The 14,886-nt window shown below is 41.8% G+C and overlaps 3 protein-coding genes across 4 annotated transcripts in view; 1 reads left to right on the top strand and 2 right to left on the bottom strand.

Moving 5' to 3' along the window:
• Positions 1–3,836, top strand: part of LOC115693710 (eukaryotic peptide chain release factor subunit 1-3-like) — a 71,045-nt gene extending 67,209 nt beyond the window's left edge. The window contains exons 2-4 of the mRNA XM_030620768.2: positions 931–985; positions 1,778–3,264; positions 3,407–3,836. Of these exons, the coding sequence (XP_030476628.1) occupies positions 1,818–3,131 (1,314 nt within the window). The 5' untranslated portion in view covers positions 931–985; positions 1,778–1,817 and the 3' untranslated portion in view covers positions 3,132–3,264; positions 3,407–3,836. The remainder of the gene's footprint in view (positions 1–930; positions 986–1,777; positions 3,265–3,406) is intronic.
• The window catches only part of LOC115693714 (U2 small nuclear ribonucleoprotein A'), a 60,289-nt gene extending 45,629 nt beyond the window's left edge, over positions 1–14,660 (bottom strand). Inside the window, exons 1-8 of one of the 2 annotated variants that reach the window (XM_030620772.2) lie at positions 14,399–14,659; positions 14,227–14,267; positions 13,113–13,242; positions 12,826–13,031; positions 10,810–10,983; positions 9,787–9,837; positions 9,514–9,687; positions 8,233–8,488 (exon numbers count right to left, since the gene is read on the bottom strand). In XM_030620772.2, the coding sequence (XP_030476632.1) occupies positions 8,483–8,488; positions 9,514–9,687; positions 9,787–9,837; positions 10,810–10,983; positions 12,826–13,031; positions 13,113–13,242; positions 14,227–14,267; positions 14,399–14,480 (864 nt within the window). In that variant the 5' untranslated portion in view covers positions 14,481–14,659 and the 3' untranslated portion in view covers positions 8,233–8,482. Of the gene's footprint in view, positions 1–8,232; positions 8,489–9,513; positions 9,688–9,786; positions 9,838–10,809; positions 10,984–12,825; positions 13,032–13,112; positions 13,243–14,226; positions 14,268–14,398 lie in introns of those variants that run through there. The other variant, XM_056319980.1, reaches the window with a different exon arrangement.
• On the bottom strand, positions 4,497–7,410 carry LOC115693713 (uncharacterized). The gene is made up of 6 exons (XM_030620771.2): positions 6,851–7,410; positions 6,519–6,655; positions 5,926–6,102; positions 5,771–5,854; positions 5,379–5,460; positions 4,497–5,286 (listed from the first exon to the last, which is right to left on the bottom strand). Exons 1-6 carry the CDS (start codon positions 7,206–7,208, stop codon positions 4,844–4,846), a joined length of 1,281 nt encoding a protein of 426 aa, XP_030476631.1. The 5' UTR covers positions 7,209–7,410; the 3' UTR covers positions 4,497–4,843.
• Positions 14,661–14,886: the final 226 nt, after the last annotated feature.

The following is a 14,886-nucleotide window of genomic DNA, read 5'->3' as shown; positions in this document are numbered from 1 at the left end:
TTTGGAATTTTACCCCTCCATTTGTCACAGATTTATCAATTTGTAATTTTTCGTGGTATTAATCTAATTTTATGGAGGGTAAATTTGTCGCAAGTGTACCAGTTTAGGATTTTTGGTGATCAAAAAATTAGTTTAGGATAAAATTGTCACAGGTATACCAGTTTGGAGTTTTTGGTGATCAAAAAATTAATTTGGGATAAATCTATTGTAGATGTATTGATTTGGGATTTTTCGTGTTATTAACTCTAAAGTTTATAAAATAAAGTCCCCCTTCTCTATGAAATGCTCTGACATCTCTTAATATGAAATACTGAACGTTTGAAAGATTTCGTTAACGAGGCACTAGTTAAATAACACATTGCGGAAACATTTACAATTCGCAGTGTACAAATTGCGCTCTTGTTATGTTCAATCAGTAACTTACTAAGTTGGTCAGGACGTCCCGGTGCTCATGGCCTTGGGTGATTGATATCGAAAACGAATGGAGAAGCGCGGATCGAGATTACTCGAGACAGGGAGGCCAGGAACGAAACACGCGCACCTCACCCTTGTCAAAGGCGGGCGGGCGGGCAAGATTCGGTGAGTTAATCGCCGTACCGAAGCTCCACGGAGCCTATCCACTCACGACCTGAATCGAACTCGACCGACCTCTCGTTTTTTTTTTTTTTCTTTTCTTTTGGAGGGAGGGGAGGGTTTGGGCTTGGGACTCGTGTCAAACTTGGATTCTATGGAGTCTTCTCTCGCGTCGTTACATCCTCGTACCAACCCACCCTGCTTCACAAGCCGGTCCAGCTCGCGCGCGCGCGCCTTAACCGTGGTTAGTTGAACCAGGGTTAGGGTTTCCGCTATAAAGAAAAAACACGCCAGCTTCGTTTCTTCGTCCCATTATTATAATCAGAACGCTCGAGCAAACATTCCCCCATCGTCATTCCTCCTCCTCGTGCCATCATCGCCCCGCGACCTCTCGTCCTCACGCATCTCCCAGGTTATCATCTCCTCTTCCATACCATCGCCGTCGTTTTTCTTTCCCGTGCTGTTGATTCTCTGCATTCTTGGGATTGATCTTGTTGTTTCCCAGTTCTTGGTCGTGCGATTCCTGGAGTTCGTGTTCTTGTTTTGTTTTTTTATGTTGATTAGGGTGGCGGTGAGCCCGGTTTTTGTTGGTTCGACGATTTTCGGGATTGCATATCTTGTTGTCTGTCTGGGTTTTTGTTTGGTTTTTGGTTCATGGTCAATTGGGGGTCATTGGTGTTCTGTGTGGATGGTAGATATTTTTATGCCTGATGATGACGACAGTTTTTTTCCCATGATGAAAAAAGCTGGTCTTTTGCCTGATCGACTCTTTTTCCCGTGGCGGAGATCTGTGGATTTGGCACGACCTGCCGAGAAAGATGGGGAAATACTCGTGTGTTTTGAGTCTGTTGTGTTGTGGTTATGATGCTTCTTTCGTTTTGTCGTCGGTATTCGAGTGGTCGGTTGTTTAGAATATGTTGTTCTTTCAACTGAATTGTCATGGAATAGTGTGCTTGTTGAGCCTTTGGGTGCCTTTTTTCTTCACGGCGTGTTTATGGGTGTTAATTGATTGATCGGAAGATGGTTATGATCATTCGGTCGTCTCGATTGGAGGGGTTGATGGATTGGGAGATGTCTGTTGTAGGTTCAGAGTCTTCACTGAATGCGTCGATCGATTAAAAGTTGTTGGTTTTTACTGAATGATTGTGCTGGTTGTAGTGATGTGGTGCTTGGTTTTATGGAGTCGATGGATTGTTATTTTCAGGTCGCTTGGCTGCTTTTGCTGTGAGCTTTTAAACGTAGAGATGGCTGATGGTCATGAGACTGACAAGAACATCGAGATATGGAAGATCAAGAAATTGATTAAGGCTTTGGAAGCTGCAAGAGGCAATGGCACAAGCATGATTTCTCTGATCATGCCTCCTCGTGATCAAATCTCTCGAGTTACCAAAATGCTCGGCGATGAGTTTGGTACTGCGTCAAACATCAAGAGCAGGGTGAATCGACAATCTGTGCTCGGCGCGATCACGTCAGCTCAGCAGAGGCTCAAGCTTTACAACAAAGTTCCTTCTAATGGGCTTGTGCTGTACACTGGCACAATTGTCACTGACGATGGAAAGGAGAAGAAGGTGACCATTGATTTTGAGCCTTTCAGGGCCATCAATGCATCTCTGTACCTGTGTGACAACAAGTTCCATACTGAAGCTCTGAATGAACTCTTAGAATCCGATGATAAGTTTGGTTTCATTGTTATGGATGGTAATGGGACTCTCTTTGGGACTCTGAGTGGTAATACGAGGGAGGTGCTTCACAAATTCAGTGTGGACCTGCCGAAGAAGCATGGAAGAGGTGGGCAGTCAGCTCTTCGTTTTGCTCGTCTTCGAATGGAGAAGCGCCACAACTATGTGAGGAAGACGGCTGAGCTAGCAACGCAGTTTTTCATTAATCCATCAAGTAGCCAGCCCAATGTTTCAGGACTTATACTGGCTGGATCAGCAGACTTCAAAACTGAGTTGAGTCAATCTGACATGTTCGATCCTCGTCTTCAGGCCAAGATACTGAATGTGGTCGATGTTTCTTACGGTGGTGAGAATGGTTTCAACCAGGCCATCGAGTTGTCTTCAGAGATATTGGCCAACGTGAAGTTCATTCAAGAAAAGCGCTTGATTGGTAAATACTTTGAGGAGATAAGCCAGGATACTGGAAAATATGTTTTCGGTGTGGATGACACGCTGAAAGTTCTGGAGATGGGTGCTGTTGAAATTCTCATTGTGTGGGAGAACCTCGATGTCAATAGGTTCACACTGAAAAACAGCACTACTGGTGAGATTATCATCAAGCACTTGAACAAAGAGCAGGAGCTTGACCAGAACAACTTCAGGGATACTGCCAACGCAGCTGAGCTCGAGGTTCAGGAGAAAATGTCGCTCTTGGAGTGGTTTGCTAACGAATATAAGCGATTTGGTTGCACGCTTGAATTTGTCACGAACAAGTCGCAAGAGGGATCCCAGTTCTGTAGAGGTTTTGGTGGGATTGGGGGGATCCTCCGTTACCAGCTTGATATCCGATCGTTTGATGAGCTCTCTGATGATGGTGAATTTTATGATGACTCTGAATAGCAATCAATAAACTCTCCCCCACGGCTGGTGCAGGAGGATGGGCCGAAATGCCTGCACCAGTGCGCGAGCTCTCGCGCTATATGCTACTGCTTGGGCGCTGCACGAAAGAAGATTTATGCGAACCCTAGCCAAGGTTCCCTGTCCCTTCCCTAGATTTTTTATTGGACCTCCCTTTTGCTCTGTTTGTGGATCCTTTGCCTTTACTTTCTTTTCAGGTGTTTTTTATTCTAGGTAGTTCCTGTGTAATGGCTGCTAACGATATGTTTTTGTTCTAGGTGGGGGCATATTGCTCGGAGAGTGCGTGGAAATTGCAATATATCAAATCTGCTGCCTTCTATCGGAAGGAGAAGCATACACTCTATTGGATTAAGCTTAAGTCTGGACTGTAAGGGAGTACCTTTGCCGATTCGGATGCTGCTGCCTGGGTGGACCTTATATGGTCTGTTTATTTCTCTACTTCTGTTTCTCTATGACCTATTAGCTTTTCTATCAACCCAGTATGAACTTAAAGAGTGGTCCCACTCATTAAAATATCTAGTTGTTGCTACTGTGGTGGTGTTCTGGTCTTACGTGACCATATGTGATGGATTTTCATGTTATGCAGCCACTATCATTAGAGTGGTGGATTTTCATGTCACGTTGCTACTATTACGAGTTTGTTTGCGTTTGGGTTGAATATATTGTATTGGTATATATGCTTGATAATCTAATTGTGCGCTTTGCATTGATTGTTTTTGTTGTAGATAGATACCATCTAGACATGAACGATCGGTTCCGTAAGTATGATTGATGGGCAAATAGCATCAGCTATAGGCGATGGCATTTTGCTTTATTGAGGTTTTGAATGCACATCTATCAATGTTCTTCCTAAGGTGAGGAGTCATAGGTGGTACTATGACCTTGACTTGCAAATCTCACATTTTTGGGATAGCAAGCTTATTGTCCGGAGTACAAGGGCACGACAGGAACATTGGACAGACTTGATATCTGGCGATCCATATGTGGTGCTCTAGATTCTCATTTTAGTGGTCTACATACAATTCAGTGACTTGTGGGCCTGTGGCACGAAGCACATCGAGTCATGAGTAGGTTCTTTAGATACTAATACGTCTAATTGTTGAAGCCTTCAATGGATGTGTCTGATTAACCATATAATCTCGCTAGAAATACTTATCAATCAAACGTGCGGTCAAACTTTTTGCGGTTCTGATGATCCTAGATAAGACTATATTGTAGTCCTCGACAAGTGACATTTAATGTCGCTGAATGTCATGATATTGGTGTGATTAGGAGAAGCCGAAGCAATAGGTATACTGAGTACATTTTTCTTGATCTAAAACCTAGCAACAGATTACACCCAAGCTCTGGCGGCATGAAATGGTGAGACAGATTTTTGTTCAGTCGAAAAAGAAAATCTGTCTCACCATTTCCTGATTGGCAACGATGTATTACAATGTCTCTAGTTCATCTCTTTACTGATTGTTCTATGCCTTTTTGAAAACCTAAGAATCAACAGTAACCTGCGTTATTCTGTGTTACTTTGGTGCTCACCGGGAAGAGCAATATCGCTCTGCTATCCCTTCAAATCTGAAAGATGCGTTAGTCCCTGCAGTTGCTTCTGATATCTGGTTCTGGTGCAACCACCGGAGCTCATCCTTCACATCGCCAGGCGCGAAACAAGACGAAGTTGAATCCTTGTTTGAGTGCTTGCTTCAATGCTTTCGCTGATTCCCCTTCGCCCTTGCGAACCGCGTCATCCATCTTCCTAACTGGAATAGCACCACCTTGCCAGTGACCTGTAAAGTCAGCCCGGAAGCTATCAACACTCCTCCCACCACCAACCATTTCCAGGGATTCACGTCTTTTCTCCGTGTATCCTTCAATTTCTCGTCCTTGTGAACTTCCACATTAGGAGCTGGAAACGTCAACGGCCCGCATTCGGTGGTTATGCACGCGAGGACTGCGTAAGATGATCGAGGTGCGCTGCTGGCTCGAGCGAGATTGTAAGCCTGAGCTGCGGCAGCCATTTTCTTCACGAGGCCCCACATTCCCGCCCTGGCACACATCTTGACTATCTCCTTTGGTACACCAATGTCCTCGTAGTGGAAGAAGATTACCTCTGATGCGGGGTGCTGCTGCCGGTTCCCTGATTCTACTGGAAGAAGTATAGACATTCTCAACATCAAAACCTCCCCATGTGTGATCTATGAGAGAATATCAGTGGTTAGCGAATGAGGAAAGAAGTACCTGGATTTATGCACCAACTAGAATAATAGAGCTCTACTCTTCGGGTATTTCTGCGATTCGGTAGAGATGGATATGTTATTCCCTGTATTGATAAAAGCTCGCTTTTAATCTCCAGACGAACTTCATCGATGGTAAAGATTCGCCAGATGTTATGCACAATACTTGGTTCGCCATCCGAAAGTACCTAGAATGACCTTCTTGCCTATATTTTATAGGCGAAAGTTACGACTACATTGCATCTGGACAGCTCGATAATTCTCGCTACCAAAGGTAGCTCTCGGGAAATCATTCTAGAACTTGTCCAGTGACACTCCCTTGACATGAGAGACAAATAAGAAAATGCTGAAGTGAAGCTACACTGAATCAGTGGAGATATCAAGCGAGCCTTTTACCTTTGTCACGCAGTAGTAGCTGGATTCAGACTGCCAAATGCGACGAATGATGACGTACTCTCGCTCGGTTCGGATCAGTGGTAACTACACACACAAATCTGAACGTTAGCTCCTACAGGGAAATAGTTCCATTTACTGGTACAATGATTCAGTACCTTTCTTATCCAGTGAACAACCATGGTTCCAGTTCGCGGGCAGACATGTAAAGTCCTGCAGTAGACTAGCATCTTATCCCACTTGAGACGGAATTCGTCATCCCAAAAGAAGTCCCTCAGTAACTCGGGCGAGATGTCCATGAAAACCGTTCTCGTGCGATACTGTGTTGGGCCAACCTGAAACATGAGCAATAACAATTTGGACAATGAAGGAGACCATCAGGAGTGGCAGTGCGAGACTATCAACCAGAACCCCTCGTTAAAAAAAAAATGGGGGTAGAAGTGGAACGGCTTCACGAAAACCTTCCTAATTTCTCAGTTTTCGATCTGCATGAAAGAGAGATCTAGGTGCTACAGACAATTTTCCCAGAGACTATGCATCCGAGGTTGCAAATGCAATTGCTATTGACAGTTTCCCAGTACTGAAATACATCGAAGGTCGAAGAAATCTACATGAACATGTAATTTTTCCCAAGAATTTAAGGCAAGGTAGGGCAGTCGGTTCGAAGATGGTCGTTTGACACGGTACATTGAAAGGATGAGCATCAATGTAAGCTGATCAGATTATTAGACAAGAAAATGATGAACCTTACCTGTGGGTCTCTGCACCAAGCTTTGTATGTCAGGGTTGGAGTTGGTCTCTCCATCATCAGCTGCCATGGCGGACCGCCATCAGACTCCATTATGTGAGACATCAGTTCCTTTAGCTCAGTTTCGCCTAAGGCTGCATCTGCACCATTACTTCCTTGAATCAGATACCGTCAGGATAGAGCTATACAGTCACAGTAGAAGGGAAAAGCTGTGACCAGGACCGACAAATATCGCAGGGACATTACAATGAGGGATGAGAAAAACTGTGCTCCCTATTTCCAATGACTGCGAAAATTCTCGCAGTTCCTTCTATCAAATTGAGTGGAATACCTACTTGGCACACGGTCGGATGTGGCATTATCGAGCATCTCTGGATGGTTTTCAACACTGTCGGGGGCGGACGACGTGCGGCTGTTGTCAGTAGAGTGGCAGAAAATTCTGTTCAGGACCAAACATAGCTGACGAGGAGTGAAGGCAATCCCGACCCACAGAAGCCTCCCGCCGAAGACGTGCGGGAAGCGAATTCTCCGCGGCCTCCACATCCAAAGATAAGAGCAAAGGTTATAATTTCTAAAGCAAATCAATCCGACGAGAACAAACACGAACGCCACTGCTAGATTTCGTCCCGAAAACACAGAAGATAAAGCAGGAACATCTTCCAGAGCGATCTTGCCAAACAAATCATTCGCCATCTTCTCCAAACTTTTCTAGCCTACTGTAATATTATCTGTCACTTGGGTTTACATTTTCCTGTGTCAAAGCAAAACGCTCCTTGTTGATGTCTCGGGAAGGAAGAAAGGAATGTCCTCGTCCCCACTCTTCTTTCTTTATTTTCGATATCCGACATTTTCCAAGGCGACAGGTTCCCACTTGTGCCTTTGTTTATTGAGAAGACCTTGTAGATGACATTGTAAACAACGATTCCCTTGTTTGATTCGCGGCAATTTTGAGGGACAACGTCCGACCGTAGTTGTTCCATCTTGGACGGGAAACACGATGTGGGTTTCCGACCGTAGTTGTTCCATCTTGGACGGGAAACACGATGAGGGGAAACACGATGTGGGTTTCTCGATCAGTTTTATCGCTCCACGTTAATCATACAACGTTCCTCGATTTCCAGGATTCGAACTCCACGAACATTCCGAGCTGCCTAGAAAGGTTACCCTTGGTAATGACAAAAAGCAGAAGCAAGCCGCACGGTTTTATCAATATGTGATTAAGTTGACATAGTATAAAAGATCTTAAATTGTTATCTCTCGCCCAACTGCCATTCACTCTACAATAATAGATTTCACTCCGTTCCACTCATAAGTAGTAAAGCTATAGCTATTTGCCAACTCTTACAAGCAACTGATCTGGTCAGTGACATTTATCGGTCAGGATCCACGCGAAGCCAATTAAGCAAATTGGCAATTCTGCTGGCACCTATTTATCTTCACAACCCGAAGATCGCATTGCCATTGTTGTCTCCTCATTTTCCTAAATTAGAACAAACGAATAGAACTAAGGAGGCGTCGGTGTCGGGACTAACTTTGTACAACAAAGAGAGAAATGCGATCGAGAGTATTAGGTCCAATCAGTAAGACATAAAATTTGAGAGAGTGCGAGATCAACTACTGATCAAACAAAAGACGCTCTCTTCCTTTCCATGAGAATGATACTTCTCCGCGAACAATTATCATGCACGAATAAATATTCATCTAAAATTCCTTAATCTACCAGAAAATGGCTCTATAGAGGTGAATATCTAGTAGAGGACAGGGAGGATTCATCCTACTGGCAAACTATGAGAGATATAAAAGTACAAATTAGATTCAGGTCTAACCAACAGATGAAAAGGGAAAACATGTTCACCCCTGGCATAATTATACATGCACAACATCCAGTACTCTCCCTTAATACTGGCTCTTTCCATCCCAAGGCTGATGACCAAGAACTGTCCGACAAACCAACTGCTTGGAACCTCTTATTCCTGAAAGAGAATGAAATAAAGACGTACTTAGTGATTGCGCTGCTCCAAGACACCCCAAACAAAAGAGTATGACTCTGAGATCGAACCAAAATACTTGCAAGAACAAGCAGAGAGAATTGCAACAAAGAGGATTCGAACCCATCACCTAAATAGTGAATGAACAAAATGTCTCAACAAGGGCAGTGCTAATGCTGCTTATGCTTTACTGGGGGCAATCGACCCTCTGAAGCATCGCCACCAATGAGTTATACATTCAACGTTGGATTGTTGAAATGTCGAAGAATTCGATCAAAATTAACTCCAAAAACTCGTGTCATTCATCCAAATATAATTTGTGGAAAGATTTTTCTTTTTATTGTCAAGTACATTTGTTGAACTCCCTATTTTGAGCAAATATTTGAACTAATGATTGTCAGGTTTAATTAATTGTTTCAGACTACAGGTGGTTCAAGCCTAATTGTCTCGCTGGTATTCTGTATTTTAGATACTTTTACGTAACTATATACTTAACAGGTTTTAGCTTTTACATTCCTCGTGTTTTAGAAACTCTGAGAGGGACCAAATACTTATTTGAATGACAAAGTGAACATCTTCAGTATTTTAGATCCTCGAGTTCGACTTTGAGATCAACTCAAGCACAAAACTTGTGTAGCTTTTCATCATTGACTCAAAATTTAGTTGGGAATCGACTTCTTATTCCATGAAAGTAAGTTTAAATACAAAATCATGGACTTGACTTAGCTTGATGAACTATTGTTATGCCTACTATTATGCACCCAGTCATTAGATGCTCCAGTTTAGCAAATGGGCCTCAATAACTAGTTCATTTCAATATATATGATTTCAGTACTAGTATTAGAAATTCAAAATTTGATGGGAAGAAAATGACTAAACTTGAGAAAGTCATAATAAATGCTGAAAATTTTTAATTTTGCCAAGAGCTGTAGCACGGGAAAGAGCAGAAGAGAGCAACAGGAATTTCATATACAGGCATCTATTCACGTATAAATACATTTGAATAGTACCTGTTCCATGGGCGCAGGTTCATCGTTTGTTTGCTCCTCTACATTCTTCTGTTCAACATCTGCTTCATCTTGATTAGTAGAACTCATTTCTTCATCTCTTTCTTTGACACTACCAGCCCCAGTAACGACCTCTGGTATTTTCAGATCCACTGGAAGCTGACCCGACTTCAGAGCCTGCTTATTCCAATAATACGCGCCGCATTATATTAGACACAAAACAAAGGGACACATAATGGAAAAGTGCACATATTTAATAAAGGAAAATCTAAGTACCTTTTCAAGTCTGGCAACCTCTTCAAGAGTCTGTGAATTCACTATGGCCGCCTGCAAGTACAAACATAAATCAAACTATGGACGATCCCCAGCTTAATAAAAGAAGAAGATGGTTCTCTTTTGCAGAAGCCATTTTGGTTGAACAAATTAATTATCTAACATGAATGCATTAGCACAGTATAGTTGTATTTAGCATTCAACATAGTAGCAAATGGACAATCATGGGCTCTTCTGAACATATGATCAAGAGAAGCAGCTCTATTACTTAAAACAGCAGGGGGTTCTCTAGAAAGAGTTCTAACTCTTTCCTTTAAGTTTGAACTCTCCGTAACAACGCAACTAAGATTGCTCAGAAGGAAGCAGGTAGTATATCTTTTGTATAGATTTCCCTTTTCCTAATTGGGTCCTGAAGCTATCAACTCTTAATAGGCCTCTCCAGTGCAATTTCCTCCCTTTTCTTTTTGGGTAGTGGAAGTCAGAGGAAGTTCATGGGCCTCACTTTCACTTTTTGAAGAATGGATAATCAATTAATAGAATTCATAATGGTTAAACGTGGAAAAAAATTCTAATCGAAATACTTAAAGTTTGTAAGTTGTAGTTGTCAGTTACGTTAATCAGGACGCATCAATTTGTCAATAAAGAAATTTACTTCGTCCCCAAAGAGAGATTGAAATATGCACTAGAAAGATGAATCAGAAAACAGTAGGCAAGCTCAGGGAACAATTTATAGCTCAAGGACCAGCGCTAGTACTAAAACTCGTCCTTCCAAGTTTCTGATTTACTAGTCAGGAAAGTGCTAATCACCAATGCAAAAGAAGAAGAAAACAAATCTAACTGAAAGATAACAAATCAAAGCAGATCTAACCCTAGATCCAGTTTTTTCAAAGAGGTACTCAATAAACAATTTCAAAGCACAAAACCAATTAAAGCACTCAACACAATTGAGACATCTATCACTCATCTTAAAAGGAAAAGAAAAGATTGCACAAACCCTGCAAGTTCATTGCGAAGCAAAGGCAATACCTTTATAGCAATAATTTGCTCCGGTGTAGGGGCAACAACTTTGGGAGCCTGCGGTTCTTCAATGGGTTCCAAAACCTTTTGAACCTCTCCTGGTGAAAACGTCTTTGTCGATTCCTTTTTAGCTTCCTCTTCAACTTCTTTAGATGAAAATAGCTGTTCTGCTTCTAATCTCTCCTATCATCCAGGAAAATTAATAATAAATCTAATTTTTTTCTTTTTGAAACTAGAAATACAACAAGACTTGACCACCAAAATGAGTAGAAGTAAAATATGAAACCAATTATTTGGAGCAAAGAGCTATTCAAACCCTGGAAAAGGACAGATCAATGCAGTTGAATAGAAATGCAATAATGAAGGGTCTGTTTGTTTACACTGAAGCAAAAGTGAAATGTACTCTTCTGCTTTCATGAATCTAAAATATTCTGCAAACTCCAGAAAATTATGGTAAAGTTATATGTGAGTCTTCGTGTCAACATTTGGGTGTCCTGAAAATTTCAGAAGTTTTGGATTTAGAAAAAGTGCCTTTGGTGCAAGATTTAGATTAAGCAAAAAACAACTGGTAAAAATCAAACCAAACAGGCTCTAAGGCTTCTGAGGTAATTCAAAAAACTAAAATATTTAAAATCTAAAAGTAGACTATGAAACCATTGCTTTTGGAGCAGAGAGTTAGTCGAACTCAAGAAAACGATAGATAAACCCAGAAGAAGACAAGGATAATGTATTTTATGGATGTTGTATTGGACCAATGAACAATACCAACCAAAGAAAAGCTAAAAGTTTCTCTCTGCTATGTATAGACTCAAAATGCTTTTAAAGTAAACAAAAGTTCAGCACAATAATTTCCAGTGAACGACCTAAACAAGGCACTGGCAATTGGGCAAGAAAGGCAGGAGGACCATTTTGCACTGACGTCTTGAGTGAAAGAGGACACAAGATAAGTTAATCAGCAATTAGATAAAAATAGATTATTTTTTTCTGATCTTAAACTATAATGCAGAACATTATTAACAAATTGTGTTTTAGATTCTTTCTAAAACTAGAAATACAGTAAGTAAGACTCAAGACTCTACTTAATAGAACCATTACTTTGGGCTATCAAAGCACAATTAATTGAGCAGAATGTTTTGGTCAAAAAAATTGAGCACAGAGGCATTCAAACCGGAAAAGGACAGGTAAACATGGAGAGGAAAAAAAATTTATTTAATGGATGTGCTGTTGACAGAATGAATAACAAAAACCCACCGAAACACGGATAAAATTTCTCCCTGCTCTGTATAGACAGAAAATGATATTGAAGTAAATATATATTCACCACAATGGTTCCCTACAACAACCTAAACAAGGAACTCTAGCACTTGGGTCCTAAACAATTAGGAGTGTAGAAGGATTGTTTTGTATTGATGCTATGTGTGAAAGAGGATGCCAAATCAGTTTAATTAATGATTATGCCATGAACATGGGAGCTTTGGCCTCTTTTAGGGCTTCTTTTGCATCCTTCCAGTGAATTTGAGCATTAAAGATGTTTGATCTGGACCCTGCTTTTTTTTATTCTCTATCAGAGGAGTTCTTTCCCTTTTGTTTTTTTGCAGTACTTGTCCAACTAGAATGACTGCCTGCATATAAGATTTCAACATGTAGATTTAACCTTAATCACAGATGAACAGACCACTTAGTGAACTCTATTTGAAGGATTCCATAGTACCTGTACCCCATTAACTACCAAGAAAACATACAAATAATAAGGTTTACCTTGGAATATGATCTTTTTCTAAAAGAAATTATTTTTCCAGGAAACATGAAATGAAGCCTATTGGATAATTTAAAGTCACCCCAAAGTCCATCCAAACAGCTTGCTAAATCTATGTAAGACAAGAATGACTGAGGATAGAAGCATCGTCAGATAATGCTTCTTTGCTCTAGCAGGTAAAGCAATCAGTCTATAACTACTATGCACTTCCAAACATGAAGAGAAAGGGCATGCCTGGAAAGAACACAAATTGCAAATGGTCAACAAACCTTGCTTTTTACTTTCCTGAAATCCAGCACCCGAAGCGATTTTAGTTTGTGAATCACATACAACCTATAATTGGGTTTCTTTGTGACATTATTATCCAACAAACTAAGATATTGGAGCCTTGGAAGAGATGTAAGAGGATCAATCTCAACCAAGTTGACCAATCTGTTGTTTGTAAGAACCAGCGTGTGCAACTTCGGTAAGAACTCTGCCAAGGAAAAGAACAGGTAGTGTTAACTTTTGGCTAAACAAGAGAGATGTAAGACAGTCGTCTGATTGCCATTATTACCTCCAATATTAGGGTTGATGCGAGTAATTCTATTGTTATTTATAAGCAAAGTACCCAGCCGGTTAAGGTATGGAAAGTTTTCCAGCTTAACGATCTCATTGTCGGACAAATCAATAGTGTCAAATTGGTCCTGCACCAAATAAAAGCATGAAACTGCATTGCATAGGACGAGCAAGATATGCCACATACATTATTCGATTATGTGCATCAACATCTTAGTAATATAAAACTAAGAGAGAAACCATGTAATGACAAATAGCAAACAGTGAAAACTAATGGCTTTGTTTTACTGTACCACACCCAGAGAGAGAGAGAGAGAGAGAGATGACAAGAATTCTGTTGTATGGACTAGAGAAAATTCACATCCGTTTGATGGAGAGAGAAATGCTCTAGGAACCAAAAATGTTACAAAAGAAAATCATAGCTGGAAACTACATGAGTAGGCAGGTTCTGAACAACGATTGACCAGATAATAAGCAGTATACCATCAAAGGTGTCTCTCCACTAGACGAAACAAACAACACATAAGATCCATCAAACAACAGTCAATGAGATGCTCCGAGTGTCAAAAGAGTATCACTACCTATGCACCAGATTGTAATCAAGGTGTGCATCTTGCAATTGCTGAGTTTAAATAAGACACCAGAAGGAGAAACTACTAGGCACTCCCAGCCTACGTTAGCCCATTTCACATGAGCCGTTATATCATGCGGATCCCACGTGCTCCCGGCCCTATCTTAGCCCATTCACACATCAAGCAAAATGGGCTAACATAAGCCGGGAGTACCCAAGAAAAGAGCTCTACCAGATCCTTTTCCTGAGCATTACGTGAATACTTCACCAAGAACTCCACTCAAGAAACACTAAAAATTCCCCCAATATCTCGGGCTTGCAACTCACATCAGCAAAAAACATCGAAACCCCAACTACCCCCAACCAGATACGCATAAAAAAAACTCCTTTTTGCAGCACAAAATGATGCCAGCCTCTTCACTGCGTTCAACCATTTCTAACGAGACTCACAAAAAAACCGGGCTACCAACCAGGGGCAATTCACGCAACTTCTCAGCACCCAAAAGAAAAAACCCTAATTACAAGAAAAGCACGAACGAACCTCAGTGGCCCCCAAGTTCTCGATCACCGCAATCTTGTTACCTAATCACACAAAAACCACGAACGAAACCACGGTCACTGGAACCATCAAACACTTCCCAAACTCACGAAGGCCACCGGGGAAGGAGGAGGGCATTTTGGGGGGTGGAAAAAACAAGCGTGCGGGAGTATACCTCGAAGGTCGAGCTCCCGCTCCTTGATGGCGTTGAAGAAGTGGGGGCTCTTCCAGATCAGGTCCGCGGTCAGCCTCACCATCCTTCGCTCTGCCCGGCGTGGCTTCCTCGAGCTCGACTTGCAGCAGCAGCAGCTACTTCTCCTCCTCCTCCTCCTCCTCCCCCCACGAATTCCTACTGCCGCGAAGAAGAAAGGAGGAAGTGAAGGCGCTCGAAGAAGCTGAAGCTCGAAGCAGCAGCAGCAGCAGCAGCAACGGAGGGAGGGAACGAGAACGACCGGCACCGATTTGCTTCTTGTCGCTTTGGGTTTTTAACCTATAATTTGCGGCCCATGGGGTCTTCGTGGGCGGGCGGATCGGGCTTTCTCCGGGTCGGGTCGGGTCGGGTCCGGGCTTTTGGCATTTTTAAGCTGAACTTTCGACCCCGAGGAAAACCTTTAGCCCCAAATTATATGATAGTTTTAGTTTAGTTATATTATTGTATTTGAA

Source organism: Syzygium oleosum, unplaced genomic scaffold (assembly GCF_021117445.2).
Source record: "Syzygium oleosum isolate NSW1041296 unplaced genomic scaffold, Sole_v2.1 Sole_v2.19, whole genome shotgun sequence".
Classification (NCBI taxonomy): Eukaryota; Viridiplantae; Streptophyta; class Magnoliopsida; order Myrtales; family Myrtaceae; genus Syzygium; species Syzygium oleosum.
The sequence above is the reverse complement of the archived record's forward strand: the minus strand, read 5'-3'. Positions and strand labels throughout refer to the sequence as shown.

Coding starts and splice junctions, on each gene's coding strand:
- LOC115693713 (XM_030620771.2), bottom strand. CDS start 7,208: ATGGCGAATGATTTGTTTGGCAAGATCGCTCTGGAAGATGTTCCTGCT. Junction 6,656..6,850: donor CACATCCGACCGTGTGCCAA/GTAGGTATTCCA, acceptor GTAATGGTGCAG/ATGCAGCCTTAGGCGAAACT. Junction 5,461..5,770: donor GCTACTACTGCGTGACAAAG/GTAAAAGGCTCG, acceptor TTATCAATACAG/GGAATAACATATCCATCTCT.